The 19,353-nt window shown below is 46.5% G+C and overlaps 1 protein-coding gene and 1 non-coding gene across 2 annotated transcripts; one reads left to right on the top strand and one right to left on the bottom strand.

The window, feature by feature from the left end:
- Positions 1-356: 356 nt before the first annotated feature.
- Positions 357-18,316, bottom strand: LOC135093468 (uncharacterized). The gene is made up of 34 exons (XM_063992747.1): positions 18,057-18,316; positions 17,617-17,758; positions 17,328-17,433; positions 16,892-17,016; positions 16,471-16,662; positions 15,883-16,021; positions 15,611-15,698; positions 14,950-15,107; positions 14,657-14,774; positions 14,382-14,507; positions 13,675-13,845; positions 12,923-13,076; positions 12,154-12,323; positions 11,414-11,508; positions 11,022-11,165; positions 10,342-10,510; positions 9,594-9,706; positions 8,777-8,840; positions 8,307-8,373; positions 7,720-7,822; positions 7,258-7,385; positions 6,721-6,894; positions 6,200-6,341; positions 5,976-6,063; positions 5,686-5,843; positions 5,163-5,280; positions 4,589-4,714; positions 3,720-3,890; positions 3,445-3,598; positions 2,912-3,078; positions 2,526-2,632; positions 1,533-1,673; positions 785-939; positions 357-537 (listed from the first exon to the last, which is right to left on the bottom strand). The coding sequence occupies exons 1-33, from the start codon at positions 18,072-18,074 to the stop codon at positions 789-791; spliced, it is 4,287 nt and encodes a 1,428-aa protein (XP_063848817.1). The 5' UTR covers positions 18,075-18,316; the 3' UTR covers positions 357-537; positions 785-788.
- Positions 4,128-4,200, top strand: Trnaf-gaa (transfer RNA phenylalanine (anticodon GAA)). The gene has a single exon. It is a non-coding gene; the product is annotated as a tRNA-Phe (tRNA).
- Positions 18,317-19,353: the final 1,037 nt, after the last annotated feature.

The raw sequence follows: 19,353 nt of genomic DNA, 5'->3' as shown, positions 1-19,353 counted from the left end.
AAATGTGTTTATTGGCTTATTTACCGCAGTTTAGCGCTAGTGTAAAGGTTGGTGATGAATTGGGTAAGAATAGAAGAAAGGAGAGAGGAAGAAGGGAAGAAAAGGAGATAAAGAAATGTGGAAAGAAAAGAACTGAGAAAAATATAAAGAAAAAGGAGAGGAAAGGACAAAAATAAGGAAAAAAAATAAATGAAGAGGAAAATTAGATTAATCCTCTTTCCTTTGTCTCTCTCTCTCTCTCTCTCTCTCTCTGGGCGTGTGAATTGTTAAGAGTTAATAGTACTTTTTTTTTCACATGGCGGAAGTGGCTAAAGCAACACTAAATACCGAAGCTTAAGGAAGAATAAAGCAGACCATTCATTAATACATATTATTATTATCACTCTAAAACCAACAACTGACTACAAACTCTAGTAAAACGAAGACTCACATGCGCGGACCGGTTTTCCTTTGTAATAGTGAAACAATGGAAAGAAAGTTAAAAGACACTCATACAGAAGGTCGCTTGTTCTCAGAAACCACCTGGCGCGTGACGGTCTGGAAAAAAAAAGCAAGCGGGTTTAAATGGAAGTCAACCTAACCTAACCAATTTCAAGACTAAATATTAATCGCGTTAGAAAAAAAAAAAAAAAAAAACCGTTACTCTTTTCAAATCATGGTAATTTAGTTAGTAATCACCTAAATAATCAATTAATCACTCACTCAACTTAAATCACTCATTCACTGTTACTCCTTCCCTCACCCCTACACCACCCCAGTACCGAACGAAGCGCCTCCTACTCACACATTCAGGTACAGCCCTCCTCCACCCAGCCTTCTTGCCACTTGAACACCAGCTCTTTGGGGCACGCCTTGGTGATGGTCGGCTGGCTCCCTGGTTCCTCTCTCCACAGCTCCAGGTTCGTGCCCGCCAGATCACTGCACCTCCTGGCTCTGTTACTGAAGATGAAACATTTGAGTCCCCTGGTGAAACTGTGAACGTGTGGCTGTATTTTGAAGCTGGCAAGCCGCATCTCTACTTTGAAAGGGCTCTAGTTGAAGTTATAAGTTCTCAAGGGTGTTTTTTATGGTTCCTGTGACAGATTAACAAGGTTTCTGCGTTATTAATAGGATAAGTAGTATTGGGAATCTGGCTTGTCATCTCTGTGGCCTTTGGAAATGATCGTGGTGGAAGAGTGAAGCGTCTCTGAATACGGAGCTAATTATCTCGTCATGAATGCTGTCTTGAGAACTACTGGCATGTTAGGTTGTGTTTCCTATCATAAGACGCGTTCACAGTAGTAATATCTGAATCTGGTATAAAAACATGTCTTCTTGCTTCAAGTTTTCTTTGCCTAACATTCCTGTGTTATTTAGTATTTTAGTTTCATTTTCTTTCTTTTTTTTTTTTTCAAGGGGAGTCTTGTTTCTAATTCTCTCTACGTGTTTGATTCAAGGGCTTGATTCGTTCTTTTTCGATTGTCTCTGTTTGTTTCTGTCTCTGTCTGTCTGTCTGTCTGTTCCCCCCCTCCCTCTCTCTCTCTCTCTCTTACGTCCTGCTGCTCATCTTGAGTGCCCTGCGCGGGGCCGTGGCGTCCGTGCCGTTCAAGCTGTCACAGACTACGCGGCCCAGGGAGGACTGCCGCAGCGAGGCCAGCTGCTCCGGCGTGAACCCTGTGCTGCGATTCTCAAACCTGAAGGAGGCGATGAAGGGGACGTGTGATAAGTGACGCAATTACTTCTACTTTTCACTATTCTTTATCTTTCTCTTTTTGCCTTTTTGCCTTTTTTCATTTTTTATTTGAGACATTTCTTCTACTTTTTCATTATTCGTATTGCCTTTTTACTTTCTTTAGCCTTTTTATTGTTCTTTTCACAGTTTCCTTCCTATCTGATGCAGGAGTTTCGTTTGAGTCCTTTATTTTCTATCCCAAACGCCACGCTGGGTTCGTAGCCTCCCATTACCTAACCTAACGTTATCAGGAACCTTACTTTACCTAACCTTATCTGACCAATTACCTCACCTAATCTACCTTTATCCATAACCTTGTTTCGTCGATATTACCAACTAACCTAACCTAAACTAACCTAACCTAACCCAACTAACTTAACCTAACCTAACCTAACCTAACCTAACCCAACCCAACTAACTTAGCCTAACATAACCTAACCTAACCCAACTAACTTAAATTAACCTAACCTTACCTAGCTTAACCTAACCTAACCCAACTAACCTAACCTAACATAACATAACATAACCTAACTTGCCTCAATCATATTCTCAACTAACGTAACCAAATCAAACCTAACCTAACTTAACCCTTTCACTGCGACCTGAAACAATTAGCAGCACCAGAAGCAATGCGTTAAGTCTTTATAAGCATCTACAAGAAAGTTAGCGATGAAAAACAATACATTTTGCAATTTCGTCCCAGTTCAAAGATTGGATGTGGCTGAAGAACAAGTAAAGATATCTCAAGAGTGATTGGTAATATGGGAAAGGTGTACCAAGTGGCAGTCAAAGGGTTAATCCAGCTAAGTCTTACCAGAAACGGTCGCCTCGCTTCAGGTAGAGGAACTGCAGGCCAATGATACAGCGCATCGTGGGGCCCACCATGGTCTTGTCCCTGGAGCTGGAGCTGGAGCTTTCCGCCTGCGGGAGTGAAGCAAGTCAGTCATTCAGCTACGTGACCTACACATTCTTGGCGATGAAAGGAACGAATGGGAGAAAATTAACAGCAGCAGAAGCAATGCATGAAATCTAAGTGCACCTGTAAGAAAGAAGGGGTAAAAAAAGAACAGATTTTGCAATTTCTAGCTAGTTTAAAGATTGGAGGGCTGTAGAACAAGTAAAGAGACTAAAGAGGTCTCACGGTGACTATTGATTAAGGGAATACGTACCAAATAACATCCAAATGATTAATTAACCCACCAGCGAGCCCACGATGAGGTCCACGTCCCGCACGTCACGATACACGTCGCGAATGTTGCGCAGCGGCTCGGGCTTCATGTGCCCCTCCAGCTCCTTGAAGGTGCTTACGTTGAGACCCCCGCACATGTTGAGGTAGTCCACGTAGGGTGCGATGGCGTGGTCGCGGCCTGAGGGTGGTGGTGGTGGTGGTGGTATGGCAAAGAAGATATATTAGATAGAAAAAAAAAAAAAAAAAAAAAAAAGGATAAAGTTGATCGCAGAAAGAAAATAGAACGAAGACAAATGGTAGAAAAAAAACAAAAACAAGAAAGGAAAAGGAAACGAGAGAAAAAAAACAAGGAAAACAAGAGGAAATAAAAAAAAAAACGGAACCAAGAATACAGAAGAATTAAAAACAAAAGGTGACGAGAAAAAAAACAAAAAAAAAAAACACCCTTTTTAACACGTCTACAGAACGACACCCTGCCTTACACCCTCGCTAACACCCCTCTACTGTACTACACCCCCTTAGCCCCCAACACTCAGACACTGACCCCTGGCAATGTTGAGAGCCATGAGGTCTTGGCCGGAGAAAGGGTCATCGGGGAGCTGGAAGAGGTGGTTCAAGATGGCGTCTGTCAGCTTCAAGTCTATCACCTCTAGTCGTGCTCGGATCATGCCCCGCAGCACCTGGTCGTACATTTCATCCTGAAGGTGCAGGTGAAGACACAGGTGAGGACACAAGTAGCGAAGGCGCAGTAGAGGAAACGAGACACGAAAGTACCAACAGTAGTAGTAGTAGTAGTAGTAGTAGTAGTAGTGGCATCACCTGCATGATGTCCCCCGGGTTGTGGAAGGTGGGCACGAGGGGCATGGCGGTGAAGGGACGGTAGTTCTTGCCCACCAGCAGCAGGTGGTTGGGGATCATGGCGTGTCCCACCCTGAAGGCCGCGCTGGTGAACTCCTCCAGCAGGCTTGGGTCCGTGTTGCTGTCGTACCCCTTGGGGGAGAGAGAGAGAGAGAGAGAGAGAGAGAGAGAGAGAGAGAGAGAGAGAGAGAGAGAGAGAGAGAGAGAGAGAGAGAATTAGTCATGCATGATTTCCACGTTCATAACAAACCTTCATTATTATCATTTCTTCCATTTTTAACAACTATTTACTCTTAACTTACTAATAACAATATTAAACAACTACTACCTTCTAATTGTAATTAATACTGACTTGTTTACATATACAACGCCTAGATAGCTCAGTTGGGAGAGCGTTAGACTGAAGATCTAAAGGTCCCCGGTTCGATCCCGGGTCTGGGCAAGTTAAATTTTTTAATTCAAGAAGGTGGCGCCTCGAAACTGTCTGAATGTTTGGAGGGTTAGTGGATTATATTGTTATTACTCCTTTATTTGCTTGCTTATTTCTATGTTCATAGATTTTATATTCATCTTAATTTCTACCATTCAGAGTAACGATTTGTTTTTGTTCTTTTCGAATCACTTTGTTTATTAGTTTCGTACGTCTACGTGAAGTTATCGTACACCAACATTCTTCCATCCACACATATTTTCAGGACTTGGGTTAACATACCCTAACAACACTAACAATAAGAAGTACCCAACACATCACAGGACTCAAGATTAAGGCAAACTGCTCAAATTAGAGAAAGGAAAACTGCATGTGAACTGACTTTTGGGCGTGGCTGTACCTCGTAATATCCTTCGGTCTGGTTATTGAAGCCCATCTGTCTGGCCCTTTGGTGGCCCAGCAGGAGAGGCAGGAACTCGTGGTACACCATCTTCTGGTACTGCGCTATGTTGATCATGCGCGCCTCCTGAGAGAAGAGAGAGAGAGAGAGAGAGAGAGAGAGAGAGAGAGAGAGAGAGAGAGAGAGAGAGAGAGAGAGAGAGAGAGAGAGAGAGAGAGAAACCCACATGACACAGTGAAGCATTTAGAGCATTTCCTTCTCGTTCCCCTTCAGTAGGAAATGACAAGAAGTACACTCTGTAAGCTAAGAATACTGAATCCCCTTCCTATATCCACCTTATCACAGCTAACCCTTTCACTGCGAGATGCAACAATTCACAGCACCAAAAGCAGTGTATAGAATCTTTATAAGCATCTACAAGAAAGGAGGGCATGAAAGGGAATATATTTTGTCATTTCTAGCCAGTACAATGTTTGGAGGTCGCTGCGGAACATGAAAAGGGTTATCAGACTCTCAGACTGAATGACCTAAGCGTTACGAAGCTCAACAGGTCTCAAGAAGAACCTCTCCTAACCTGAAAGATTCGCTCGTCGTTCCAGTGAGGGTTGATGGAGGCGAGGGCCCGAGCAATGCGGTTGTGTTCCCTGAAGTAGACCACGTGTAGCACTAGCAGACCCAGGTGCTCGTTGGCTCTGCAGAGTAGGAGAGGGATGAGCAGGAAAGGATGGGGGCAGGTGAAGGGAGGAGAGCAGGAGGGTGGAGGAGGAAAGGGGAAACGGAATGGTGAGCGAGGGAGGGAATGAAGGACCAAGACGGTATGAGGAAGAAAAGGAGAGACTGAAAGGGGAAGGATCAGGAAAGAGAGGACGGAAGAATCAGGAAAAAAAAGAAGGGAGTAAAGAATATGAAACATGAATGATAGGAGCTACAGAACACACACACACACACACACACACATTAAGATGCCAACACTGATGCTTTGGACGGTCACCCATCCAAACCCTAACCAGACCCAGCGTTGTTTAACCTCGCTGATCGAACCATTAACGCTGCATTCAACGTGGTATGGTCTGACACACCTAGTCCCTCCTACTTACCTGTCATCCCCCGTCAGGAAGCACTGCCCCATCTTGGTGCGACACTCCACGAAGCGGCTGGCGTTCACGAGGGGCGGCAGAGCATGCTCAGACTCCCGCAGCAGCCCGCCCGTTCTGGTCCTCAGTTCCTCCTCCCTGCACAGATCACTCCCGTACACCTGTCAGAATACAAGAAATACGGACGGCGGTAATAGAGGAGGGAAGAGTGAAGGAATAGACGAATGGAGGAACAAATAAAGGATGAATGAAGGGATGGAACTCTGAAATAAGGGATCGACGCAATTACTTACCGTGGACAGGTCGAGAAAGGCGGTGTTCAGGTTGATGTGGCGGAACGCGTTGCGGTTTCTTCTGTCCGGAAGCCATCTGCCCAGCGACCTGTGAGGAGGAGGAGGAGGAGGAGGAGGAGGAGGAGGAGCTGAACTAAATCTTACTAAAAATAGAAAAAACTTACAAAAAATTAAACAAGAAACAAGTTACAATCACACACACACACACCTGCCTCGTCCCTCACCTGACGACCGGGAGACACCTGCGCATGCCCGTCTCGGCGTAGGTGGCAGGAATGAAGGGGTCGTCTGCCGGGATGGGTATTGGCAGGCATATAGGGTTGGTCCACGCCTCGCAGTTACCACATTCCCGGGACTTGACTGCCGCTGTGAGGTGAGCAGGAGGAGAAGTGAAGTTTGGAAGGGAAGGGACGGGAGGGATAAACAGAAGGAATGGAGAGAGAAAAGGAAGGGTGAGGTGAGGAGGAGGAGGAGGAGGAGGAGGAGGAGGAGGAGGAGGAGGAGGGAAGTTCTCTTACTCGTACAATAACAACACACTTGCATATATAGAAAAGTGTTAAATCGTTCTCCACATCTTACATTACTTCTATATGACCTCTTACTAAAAAAAAATCAATAAATAAAAAAAATAAAAAATAAAAAAAATAAAAAAAAAGTTAAACCGTTCTCCACTTATGACGGTGACTGTACAAATGACTCGTGGACAAGTTAACTGACGCTCCTCACGCCCACCACGCCCACTCACACTCCACGGTCATGGTGAGGATGATGTCGTGGTCAATGAACTGGCCAATCTGCATGAAGAGAGTGGAGAAGAGCCGCTGGTATCTGGCTGGGACGTGGCGGATGTGCAGACTGATGTTGCGAGGGTTGGGCAGCAGGCACCCGTCCGCGCCCCGAGTCCTCATCAGCGCCTCGTCTGCCCGCGGAAGGAAGGGAATTACGAAAGGGAAAAAAGGAAAAATAAAAAAAAATAAATAAAAAAATAAATAATAAATAAAAATAAAAAAAAGGACTAGGAAAACAACATAACCTCATTCTGAAAGGCTCTGTTCTCTCACTACAACTGCTTTCAAAGGCCACAAAGATGTCAGTCGGGTTCACAAGACTGTATACCCTGTTAATAATGAAGAAATATTGTTAATCTGTCACTAAAACCATAAAAAAAGCACTCTTGAAATCACGTCTAATTTCAACTGGAGACTTTTGAAAGTAGTCGAGGTGAGGGCAGAAGTGTTTCAGAATACGGGACCTTTCTCTCTCTCTCGCTTCAAACACCCACCATAGACAGGAGGCAACAGGCGGGCTACAGGAGTGTCCGCGGCGCCTAGAACGTAGTGGCGGAGGTTATTACAGTTGCCGGTGAGAGTGCGGTACCTGCCATTGGGGTCACACGGCTGCAGGAAGGCGCTGACGTGGGGGAAACAAAAGAGGCAAACAAATGGGTCAGAGGAAGAGAAGGTACTAAGGAAGAGAAGTTACTGAGAGGAAGAGAAGGTACTAAGATTCATTTGAAAGAAACGAAGCCTCATGGTGTTTGAAATGAATGGTAGAGGGAGTGTTGTTTTGTGACTGCATGTCTTACCACCAGATGGCGAGTGATAAATGTAGGTAAAGGAAGACCAATGGATTGTTTTGCGACTGTTTTGTTATTAGATGCGATATGGATAAGGAAAGACAAGTGGACTGTTTCGAGGCAATGCTTCACTATCAGTCAGCAAGTCGTTGATGGCGAGTCACTTACCTGCACTCCCGGGGCGGCGCGTGCAGGTGGGTGGCTGTCATATTCGGGACGGTGTTAGGGCGCCGCCCCTCGGGATCACCCCAGTAAGGGGACGTGGTGCTTTCTGGGGAAATCAAATTCTTTTACGTATCTGAACCAGTGACTCACACTTAATTCCTTTATGGAACCCAAGTCGCTATCACACACACACACACACACACACACACACACACAGTGTACACAAGAAAAGAGACGCAAGATAAAGGCGGGCCGTTGCAAAGGCTTTACGCTGACACATCACATGACTTAATGTAAGCCAGGCGAGATGAAATATCAAGTGATACACAGCAAATAAAGATATAATTAGCCATAAAACAGTAAACTCTCAGCTTAAACCATTCAGTACTGCAGGCAATCTACAAATATTCATCATTGAACAGATTAATATTAGACTGAAGCGGATGAGTAACTGTAGATGACTTAACATTTTGATTATGAAAGAAATTTTAATTTTATGGCATCATCTAATTGTGTCTGAAGTATAACAAAACTGATGGCGTGGTGCTGGAAAGACCAGTAACAAGGCAAGTCTCGAGGGCGTTCCATACCTGGCGGGGTGTTGGAGGTGCCGTTTGGACAGTGTCTCAGCTGCCCCGCTGTGCGCCCCCACGCGGCCTGGCGGGGAACAACACACCGTCACCCTCTAACACTGCTGGTTGCCTTACTGGGGCCGCGCCTCCCTAGTGGGGCGTGAGGATACGGGAAGGGAGGGGGAGGGTGTAAAGTCATCTTGTCAATAATTACTGTTTAAAAACTATGTATTAAAATGACTCCAAGAACAATGGATGGAATGTTTGATGGAAATAACATGTTTTATACAGAGACCACAAAGTGTTGTCCTGATGGCTTCTTTCAGCTTCCATTATTTTATGTTCTTTTATAACAAGTACCTGTTCTCACACCTGCGCTAAGCAAACATTCTATTAGTTATCCAAACCCGTTTTCTATTAATCCAGCTCTCTCTACGTTTTCTGTACACGTCAGACTGGCGTGGCTGGTCTTGCATCGCGTCACTCACCAGCACAAACACGCACACCAGAAGGCCCCACATCATCGACACACGTCCTGCCACCGCCACCACTTACGGGAAACTGACTCGAAACCTGCAAACGAACCAACACCAAACTTGACACGAGGCTCCGATTCTCAGGCTTCGTGGAATGTGAAGTTTCGAATCTACTGGTTTAAAATTTTGGATCTCGTATTCGATTCCCTTCCACACTGCCTGAACCAAAGTCAGCTCAAGTTTTTAAGTGACCACGTTATCTATATTTATTCTCTTCGCATAACTTTGTAACTGAGGCAGTTTTTCCCCCCCCCCACGTTTTGTCCATTTTTTCGGCTTTATTTCGTTCATACGTTTTCTCTTTCACTTCAGTTCCTGCGTCTGATTCCTGCATTAATAGTTGCATATTTTTTTTCTTGTCTACTAGCTTGTACATATTCAACTTCACTCTATAACACAAATCGTACGTGCTAATCTAAAAAAAAAAAAGCCGATTACGTTACGACACAATGCCATCATATTTATTCATTTCTAGCATTTGTATTAACATTCATCTGGTATTGCTTCATGTTCCAGCTAGTATCCACATTACATCTATATTGCCCACATGCCCACCAAACTTCCAGGGCCACTCACCCTTGGGCAGCACTCACACACATCAAACAAATCTACTTTATTGTCATTTACAGATTTACATAGTCAAGGTCTCCGTAACTGACAACAGACGCGCAATTAACAACATCGCGCGTATCATTATAACAAATCGAGGTTTATAACAATTATCTACAAATAGTTTCGAAGTCTAACGATGAGGACCAAGGGCGCTCACTGGCGGTACTGCGGCTTGAGATGCGGCGTGGAGTAACCACAGATCCTCCTGCAGTAACAGTCCTCCGCCGCCTGCGTCTGTTTGCACCCCGACAAGTCACACTGGCACCTCATCTGCGCGGGAGAGTGTGGGGTCAGTATTAGCAAACGTTTAAGGGATTCTAGCGTGCAGTGTGTGGGGTCATAAGCAAACGTTCTAGGAATCCCAGCGTGCAGTGTGTATGGGGTCATAAGCAAACGTTTAAGGGATTCTAGCGTGCAGTGTGTGGGGTCATAAGCAAACGTTCTAGGGATCCCAGCGTGCAGTGTGTGTGGGGTCATAAGCAAACGTTCTAGGGATTCCAGCGTGCAGTGTGTGTGGGGTCATAAGCAAACGTTCTAGGGATTCCAGCGTGCAGTGTGGGATCAGTATTAACAAACGTTCTAGGGATCCCAGCGTGTTCTAGTGGTCGAGGTCTGAGAAGCGTCTTTCTGATCATGAGCTTAACAACGCTTTACATTTTCAACGGGTTCCAGTGAAAGTTTGGATTCTTAAGGTTGCTTTCATGATTCCAGAAAGTTTTACAATTCTGCATGTGAAAAACAAAACTGACCTAATTAATTATATCCCTGGTCTTTAAAAATAGTCTTTGTGAGAGAACAGACGAGCAAAGAACCTAAACACTTGTCCTTAATACTGGCACAACAGACAGGTGAGTGCAGGTGTAATCAGACTCACTCCATATTTCATAAACTGGGCAGCTCCTCACCTTGCCGCCGGGCTGACAGACGCACGCCAGGCACGGGGACACCGGGACCAAGGCGCCCTCCTGGTAGCTCTGTCCCTGGTGGGTGCACGGAGGAGAGGGACTGTGGGGCGTCTCCCTCCACAGCTCCAGGTCCACTGTCAGGAGTTCACTGCACCTTCGTTCTGGATTACTGAGGGTGGGAGAAGGAGGGAGAGGGAGAGGGAGAGCGGGATTAGAGGATTATGAAAGATATGGGCATTATGGAAGACTAAGGGGCTGAGGAAGGCATGAGGGCACTGAAGTTTCAAGACTAGAGGAGGAATTACATAATTATAGAGGAAACTGATTACCGAGGAATGAAAGGACTACATTACGGATTACACTAGGGATTAAAAAGACTACACTAGAGATTAAAAAGGATTACACTAGGAATTAAAGGATTACACTAGGAATTAAAAAGACTTCACTAAGGATTAAAGGATTACAGAAGGGGTTAAACGATTACAAAAGGGGTTAAAGAATTATAAAAGAAGTTAATAGCAATGGGATTAATTAATTACAAGTAGGATTAGAGCATTATAGAAAGAAAACAACTTAAAATATAAAGGAACATGGGAATAGAGGAAAGATGCGAACAGATGAAAAAAATGGATAAATAAGAAAAAAAAAACAAAAAGATTACAGTACATGAAATCTGTCACCTTTGGGGGTGTGGCGTCTGGAGGGCGTGTACGGGGATGCGTGGGTTGCGTTGGTCCAGCACGCCGCAGATCACACTGGCGAGCGTCACACGGCGGATGGACTGCAGCTGGGCGTGGGTGAAGCCTGCCGCGGGGCTCTCAAACCTGTGGGACGTGATAGGAGGCATTTGGCAGGAAAATAATGGGGATAAAGAAAGGCAGAAAGTTAAAAAGGGGAAAAACTGGTAGTAATTTGGTAGGAGAATAATGGGGGAAAAAAAGTAGTAGACGTGCAGTAAAAGAAAAAAAAAATTAACGTAGTAGGTAATGTAATGTAATGTAGGTAGTGTAGTCCTGGCTTAGTCAATGTTGTGCCACCCGTTCACCGCGCCTGCCTCGCCTGCAGTGCTTACCAGAACCTGTCGCCGATCTTCAGGGAGAGAAACTGCCTGGCGATGATGCAGCTGAAGGTCGGCCCCACCAGCGACCCCGGCAGCGGCACCTCAGCCTTCAAGAGGACACCACATCATATATTAACCCTTTCCTTATTATATGGCAGGCTTTTCCACCAATTATTAACCTTCAAGGCATTTTTCCTGCTCTACTGTCACCTCCAAACATTATCCTGGCTAGTAATTGCTATATCTGTTCTTTTAATTCTTTCTTGTCTATGCTTTTAATTTTTTTTTCTTGATGTTGATTTCGTTGCTTTTCGTGCAGTGTATTGTTGCATATCGGAGTGAAAGGGTTAAATAGCACACTCCGCAATACGCAACAACAGTTCCCAGTACTAGAAGCAATGAAATCTTTACAAGCATCCACAAGATAGGGAATTAAAATAGATTTAGCAATTTCTAGCCAGTGTAATGTTTGGACGTGTGTGTAGAGCAGGAATAAACGTGTCAAAGCAGCTTGTAAATAGAGAAAAAGGTGACTAACTGCAAGGATAGTGTCAATGATCCTTCTTGTGCAAGAGGGGCACAGGCAATGAGCAAGGGGGAGAAAAAAACAAAGGGCCCTCTGAGGTGCCAGTCTCTAAAAGGTTAAAAACTTAAAAAAAACAATTCATGGATAAGTGTCTTGAAACCTCCCTAATTTAAAAAGTTAGTCATATTCGACTTAGTAACAGACAGCTTGACCCGCCCCGCCTCACCAAGCCCCCAGAGAACAGGTCAATGTCCCGCACGTCCTCGTAAGCCCTGGCCAGCAGCGCCAAGCTCTCGGGACGCATGAGGGACTCCAGGTCAGCGAAGGAAGACACCTCCTCCTTCACGCCGCACATCTTCAAGTACTCCACGTAGGGCGCCAACCCGTGGTCTCGACCTTCAGGAGGGGAAATTTAACGTAAAGTTTGACGCCGCAACAGCAAGGGCATGGCGCGGGCTTGAGTTCTTGAGTCAGCTTTTGCATTTTGAAACGCTTAACACTTCCTTCTCTAATAAGGATTTTTTCTGGAGGTCACATAATTAATCAGGTTCTCAAGGAAGTCCCCCTATTAATAGAAAATCATTGTTTATAAATCCCTCGGAAATCCCCAAACTCTTTCTACTTTTGAAAACCCACTTTTTTGTGCTTTTTTTCAGTTAAAGGATGTTAAAACTTGAGATACAACACACAAACACAAGGAAATGCTGCGCCACCAATGAACTGAACCTCTCGGCGGAGAACGAAGCACTAAACCACAGCGCCAGTGAAGCAGTGAATGAACGCCTCACCCCACCATGGTACTTCACGAGTCGCCAGGCATGACACCGGCTAAGGGCAACAAAAATCTAAAAAAAGCCCACTGAGATGCCGGTCCCGAATAGGGTCCGAAGTGGTGGTCAAAAACTGAAGGACCAAGATAAGCAACAAAATATCACACGCAAATACGAACAAAACCCAAACAGCAGGACACCCACATGGCCGTCATTACTTCTCACCCCGGGCAACGTTGAGGGCGAAGAGGTCGTGGCCGGAGTGGGGGTCGCCTTTCTCCATGAAGAGTTTATTGCCGAGACTATCGACTAGCTTGAGGTCAGTTGGACGCATGGAGACTCCCAGCAGCCCTCTCACCAGCGGATCGAAGACGTTGCCCTGTGGGAGGAGCGCAAATCAGGAGACAGAGGCTTGGAGCTGGGCAAAGGAGTAGACACCAAGACGCTGAGAGGGAGCTGGACAAGGGAGTAGACACCAGGATGCTGAGAGGGAGCTGGACAAGGGAGTAGACACCAGGACGCTGAGAGGGAGCTGGACAAGGGAGTAGAAACCAGGACGCTGAGAGGGAGCTGGACAAGGGAACAGACACCAGGACGCTGAGAGGGAGCTGGACAAGGGAGTAGAAACCAGGACGCTGAGAGGGAGCTGGACAAGGGAGTAGAAACCAGGAGACTCAGAGGAAGCATGTAGCAAGAACACTGAAGCTGCAAACGGGAAGTGTGTGGACAGGAAGAACTTCAAGAACTTCCCACAAAAATTTAGGAAAGAAAACAAGGAGTTAAGACTGCAAGGAGGAGCGGAGTGGTTAGACTGATGGGTTAGTATATTCAGAGGCTGGGAGACTTAGTAGAAAGGATGCTTAGTGGCTGGGAAAGAACACAGTCCGGGAAGGCTACAACACTGGCCATCCCTCAGGAACTCCATTGAAACCACCAAAAGTAAGTCTTTCCACCAACAGTCCAGCCTCAACACTCACCAAGGCGAGCATGGTGTTGTTGAAGAAGGCATAGTGGAGGGGAATGTGGTAGGTGACCTCGTACTTGTCATTCATGAAGGTGATGTACTTGGGGACTTGAGAGTGGCCCATCCTGAAGGCGGCTGTGGAGAACTCGTTGTACACGCCCGGGTCGATAGTGGGGTCGTAACCCTGGGCGGGAGAGAGACGGATTCACAACGTAGCTATGGCGTCTGGTTATTTCGGGGCACAAGGGGGTAAGAAGGACAAGGTGTAAGAAGTAAATCACCTTTATAATTTTTTGACAACGAGTGGAAAATAGAATAAATTGTTTTACTTAAATTGTTTTACTTTTTTTTTTTTTTTTTAGCAGGAAATAGAAGTAATGCATAGAATATGTACATTTTCATCAACTTTTTTTTTAAACAGGAAAATGGCATGATGGAAAACTGGTTAACTGTAACAAAACACGGCAGAAAACTGAAAAGTGGGTTTACTTCCTGCTAGACACACTTAACCACTCAGAACTTCAAACTCCATCCTACTTGTAATCATCTCGGCCACTCTCTACTCCCCGTCATTGCCAAAACATTCTATTCACTCCGCCCCACTCCCCCCCCCCCGCCCGTCCCAACTCCGCCCCGCTCCCCCCCGCCCGTCCCAACTCCGCCCCGCTCCTAACACCATCACTCCGACACTCCCCAGGTCTCCCCCAGGGCGGCACTCACCAGGAAGTAGCCCTCGTGGTTCGGCATCAGCTGCATCTTGGCGGCCGTGTGGTAGCCAAGCAGCAGCGGCACGTACTCCCCATACACGAAGTTCTGGAACTGCGCGATGTTGATCCTGCGGGCCTCCTGACGTGGCCGCGGCGGGAGGAAGGAAAGTTTTGTTGGTGAATGTTAGGGAAAACTACTGGGAAAGGATATTTTTTTCATTTCTGCGTTAGTATCGGATATAAACTGGTCATGATGGTGGTCAGTAAGATTGTGTTCATTACTGGTACCTGGTAGAGCCTCTCGTCGCTCCAGTGCGGGTTGACTACCTTCAGCCCCTCCGCCAGGTGGTTATGGGCGCGGTGGAGCAGAATGTGCATCACCGTCAGCCCCACGTTCTCGTTCACTCTGCCTCAGGACAACAGGGGCACGTCAACAGGTGCAGATAATAGGTCATTAGTCACACAAACCTTACTAAACAGCACGGACAGAAGGACCACCACCACCACAGACAGGCACAAACACCAAAACAAACACTGCAGACAGACACACAAGCACCAGAGACACAGGGAGAGCTAGTCACCTCTTGTCACCGGAGTGGAGGCAGTACCCGGCTTCAGTGAAACATAGCGGGAAGTCGTCGGCAGGGCGCTTCGTCAACAAGTGGTTCTCGTCAGACTCCAGCATCCCGTCTCGGTGTAGGCGCAGATCTTCCGCCGTGCACCTGTTGCTACCGTACACCTGGGGAAAGGACACTGACTGACTGACTATATAAAGGCAAGCCGCTGCAATATATCAAAGTCCTATGTCGAACAAAAAAAAACACCTCACGGACAGACTTTGAACGGAGTAATCACTGTGGTATCTGCTATCAACAATGTTACCGGTAGCTCTCTGTTCCTAACCCCCCCTCCCCCCCTCACACACACACGCTACATACATCTCACGCATCACACTACCCGTCCATACGCACATCCACACTGCTTCTTTCGCCGTTTCCCCAGAGTGAGGGGATGGCGCCGCGTATGAGTCTTCAATTGTTTCTGTCCCTTGCATCTTCCTGTTGAGTCCCATCCTCTGCAGTTCTAACGCAATTCCATCCCTTCATCTCACTCTGCCTTCCCCTCGATCTCCCTTCAACTGGTTTTCTTCAGGCTTTCTTATTCGATTCCTGGTCATAATTAACGTATCCAAAACCACACCATAGGCACACACACACACACACATCTCACACTCGCACCTACTGGAGACACGTCGAGGAAGGCAGTGTTAAAATTGGGCTGACTGAGCACGGGACGCCCCTGGGAGTCCTTCACGAGATACCCAACACTCCTGCAGCGGGGAGAGAAAGACCAACTTAAATCACGACTTCACTTGCACTTCGGTCATCCTTTGTGCCATTATTTCCACAGTAACGCAAGGACACTTCATCTAACAGTCCTTTTTTACGCTATGGAAGTCCTGTTAATTTATATACGTCAGAGGAACAGTAAAAAATAAAGCACGGTGTTGTTACCTGGTCATGGGGAGGCACCTGCGCTCGCCCGTCGGCAGGTGAGGAGGCTGGTAGGGGTCGTTGAGCGGCACAGGGATGGGGGCGCAGGCTGGGTTGTACCACGAAGAGCACGCCGTGCAGTCCACCTCCACGCTCTTACCTGGGGTGGGGTGGGGAGGGAGAGGCAACCATCTTGATCTTGAACTTGGGCGAGTGGAAAAATGTGATACAGGGAAGAGATTATGGGAAAAATTATGTAAATGTAATAGTTGACAATAATTGCTAGCTGGACATAGTTAATAATACAAATAGTTAATGAAGTAGCTAACGATGGCTGGAAAAAAAGCTAAACAAGTTAGAATTGGTTAATGAAATGGCTAGTGACAGTTCGAAATGGGTTATGAAACAGTGACGGCTCGAGACGGTTCGAAATAGTTAATAATAGTGAATAGCAGCAATTTGATGGTTCGAAATGGTTAATAATAGTGAATGGAAGCAATTTGATGGCTCGAAATGGTTAATAATAGTGAATAGCAGCAATTTGATGGCTCGAAATGGTTGGCTCGAAATAGTTAATGGCAACAGGAAGCATTACAACACAACACTCACCGCCCGGCGTCATCTCGCGGACGGTGGTGGTGATGGAGAAGTCGTGATCAATAAACTGTCCCATCTGCACGAACAAGGAATTCCCCTCCACCTTGGCTCCTTCCGGGGCGAGACTCATGAGCAGGCTGACGTGGCGGGGGTTGGGCAGCAGACCCCCGCCCACTGCCCTCATCCGGAACACTGCGGGGGAGTCTGAGGGAAGGGGAGAGCTTAACATTAAGAAAAGTGAAGGTGAGGATTAAGAAAGGAAGGAAGGAGGATTTAAGAAAGGTTAGAGAATAGAATTTGTTAGGGATAGCGAGATGGTGAGGGCATTTAAAAGAAAGGCGAGGAGGGGTGGGAATTTATAGAGAAAGGTGAGAAGTTGATGACATTTTATCATGAAAAACAAGAGGATCTATTAAGAAAGAGGGTTTGTCACCGTAACGCTGAGGCAGCAGGGTGTGCATGGCCTGGCCGGGGGTGCCGTGGTGGGGGCTCTGCAGGTTGTTACAGCGCCCAGAGATGGTGCGGTACCGGGCCAGCGGGTTGCACGTCTCCTCGTCCCTGTGGAGTGAAGGGCACGCTGTGGTCAGCCTCACAGGGGATTCATGTTCTATTACCTCACAAGAATAGATAATGATTTTTTTTTTTTGTACGTTGGTGTAAACTTTCTCGTCTATAATCAAATGTATACTGATTAGAATGGGACAATTTTTTTTTCTGTGGGTGTAAAATTTGGTCCGTGTCCTTCCGTTTACTACTGTGCGCCGTCCAGTCACAGCAATGTGTCGCGGAGGGCGTGGGGGTGTGAAGGGCTACGCTGCCGCACACAGGTGAGTGGTGTAGCACACAGGTGAGTGGTGTAGTGTACTTACATGCATTTCGGAGGTGGCGGCGTCAGTTCGGTGGTGAGCGTGGGCGGGGTTGGGGAGGGTCGGCCCTGCAGGTCGGCAAAGTAAGGGGACAAGCCCACGCTGCCGCCTGAGGGGAGCAAGGTTAAGGAGTTAACTTCCCAATAAGTTCGTAAAAAAAAACTCGCTCTGTCCTCATCTAGCGAAACCACACCACACCACACCACACCACACCACACTGCTTCGAAACACTCAACGCAACACTGCCAACACACTACCACCACCACCACCACCACCACCAAGAAACACTCACCATAATTAGTCAACACGGAGCGTTCCTGCCTTACACGAGAGTCACTGACGGTGGCACTGGCGGCGGGCGACGTTCCATTGATGGCGTGAGCGGGCAGCGCGGCGGGGGCAGAGGGGCGCCACCACGCACAGAGGACGAGCACCTTGGTGAGAAGTCAAATTGAAGACCAAAATCACTAGTGACTGAAGACACATGACAAGGGTTTTATTAGCCGAGACCGCAGACCGGCTGATCGTGTAGACTAAGAATAATTACCGGTATTATAAGTAAGGACACACACACACACACGCACAATTGCTCCATTACACAACTACCAGCACACAAACATCCAAACAAAACACTTCAAACAAAAATTTCATAACTAAAATTTCATAACTACCAATTAATCTGAATAACGGGCACTCAAACAGCTCCTGTCACAGCCCTACCCACACACTCACCAGCTGAAGCAGGGCCATCACCTGGTTAATTATCACACCCCGTCCCTCCTTCTGCAGCAGACAGTAGACCTTCACACGCCGCGAGCCAGACCACCACTACCTCCCTGCCGACGTGAACAGCCGCTCATCGAGTCAGGAGGCGAGACACTCAGGGAACCCGGGCCAGTGCTCTAAGGTTTCAGCGTCTTCTCTCGATTCGTTTTAACAGTCTGAGTGGAAGCTATTGGGGTTTTCAAGTGTTTTCGTGATTCTGTATCATCAGTGGGAAAAGACCAATGAGAATCCCTATGATTTTACCTGTGGCCTTTGAGAATAGTGTTGGTGGGAGCTCGAAGTGCTTCAGAATGGTAGGTCTGAACCAGTGACCAAAGCTTCGATCCACGGACAGCACCGCCACCTGGCCGCCAGACTGAGCCAGCACTGAGAGAGGATCGAGTGGCTGGGTAACATGCGCATCTTTCTTCCTCTCAGCCAGCAGCACTCCGTACAGTGATGTGCTCACTAGATACACCGCACGGTTTCCAGGACGTTCTTACATTCCTTACAAATTCTATAGAACAAAACAAGATTTGATAATACTCATCTTTAAAATGAAGAATAACTGATTATGTCAACAATCAAAGTGTGTGCACCTGAAACGGACAGTTTGCCGAGGCAGCAGCCTGCACCACACGGTGTAGACATGATGGCTGTCACAGTTCTGCTCTACTAGAGCACAAACACTTACCCTATTTTTTTTTTCCATCTTTCTTCACACGTTTTTAATTTACGATTTAGGAGCAGATCTAATCTTGTATCCCTGATCTTTCGGAAAAAAAAAAAAAATTAATATGGTGCCACGAAATTACATGATCCTTTACTAGTATTGTACACTTCAAAACAGTGTGCCTGAGGCTGTTCACGAGGTGGATCATAACAGAAATGCATCTGTTCACCACTCGCAGTGAGGCGCCTCTTTGGTCATGCCAACACTGCGAAGGACACAGTGCGTTTCTTCCTGGTCACAACGCGGCAAACACTCCATTCCCTGTGTCTTCACCATGATAAACATGTCATACACTTCCCACTCTCTGTAAAGATCAATTCTTGACAAATAGAGGAAATAACCTAAACACTATTCTTAATTTCTTACCTTCACCTTATTAACTAAAATGCAAGAATTCCTGGTTTCAAACTTATGTTCGCCCAAATCCTTCCTTTACTACGGAATCCGAAGCGTAATTAAAGTCTCACTGCTCACTGCGTGAAACACGCTGCCACGAATTCCCTGCTTTCTTTAAGGGACTGCTGCTTACAA

This window comes from Scylla paramamosain, chromosome 43, assembly GCF_035594125.1.
Source record: "Scylla paramamosain isolate STU-SP2022 chromosome 43, ASM3559412v1, whole genome shotgun sequence".
Lineage (NCBI taxonomy): Eukaryota > Metazoa > Arthropoda > Malacostraca > Decapoda > Portunidae > Scylla > Scylla paramamosain.
The sequence above is the reverse complement of the archived record's forward strand: the minus strand, read 5'-3'. Positions and strand labels throughout refer to the sequence as shown.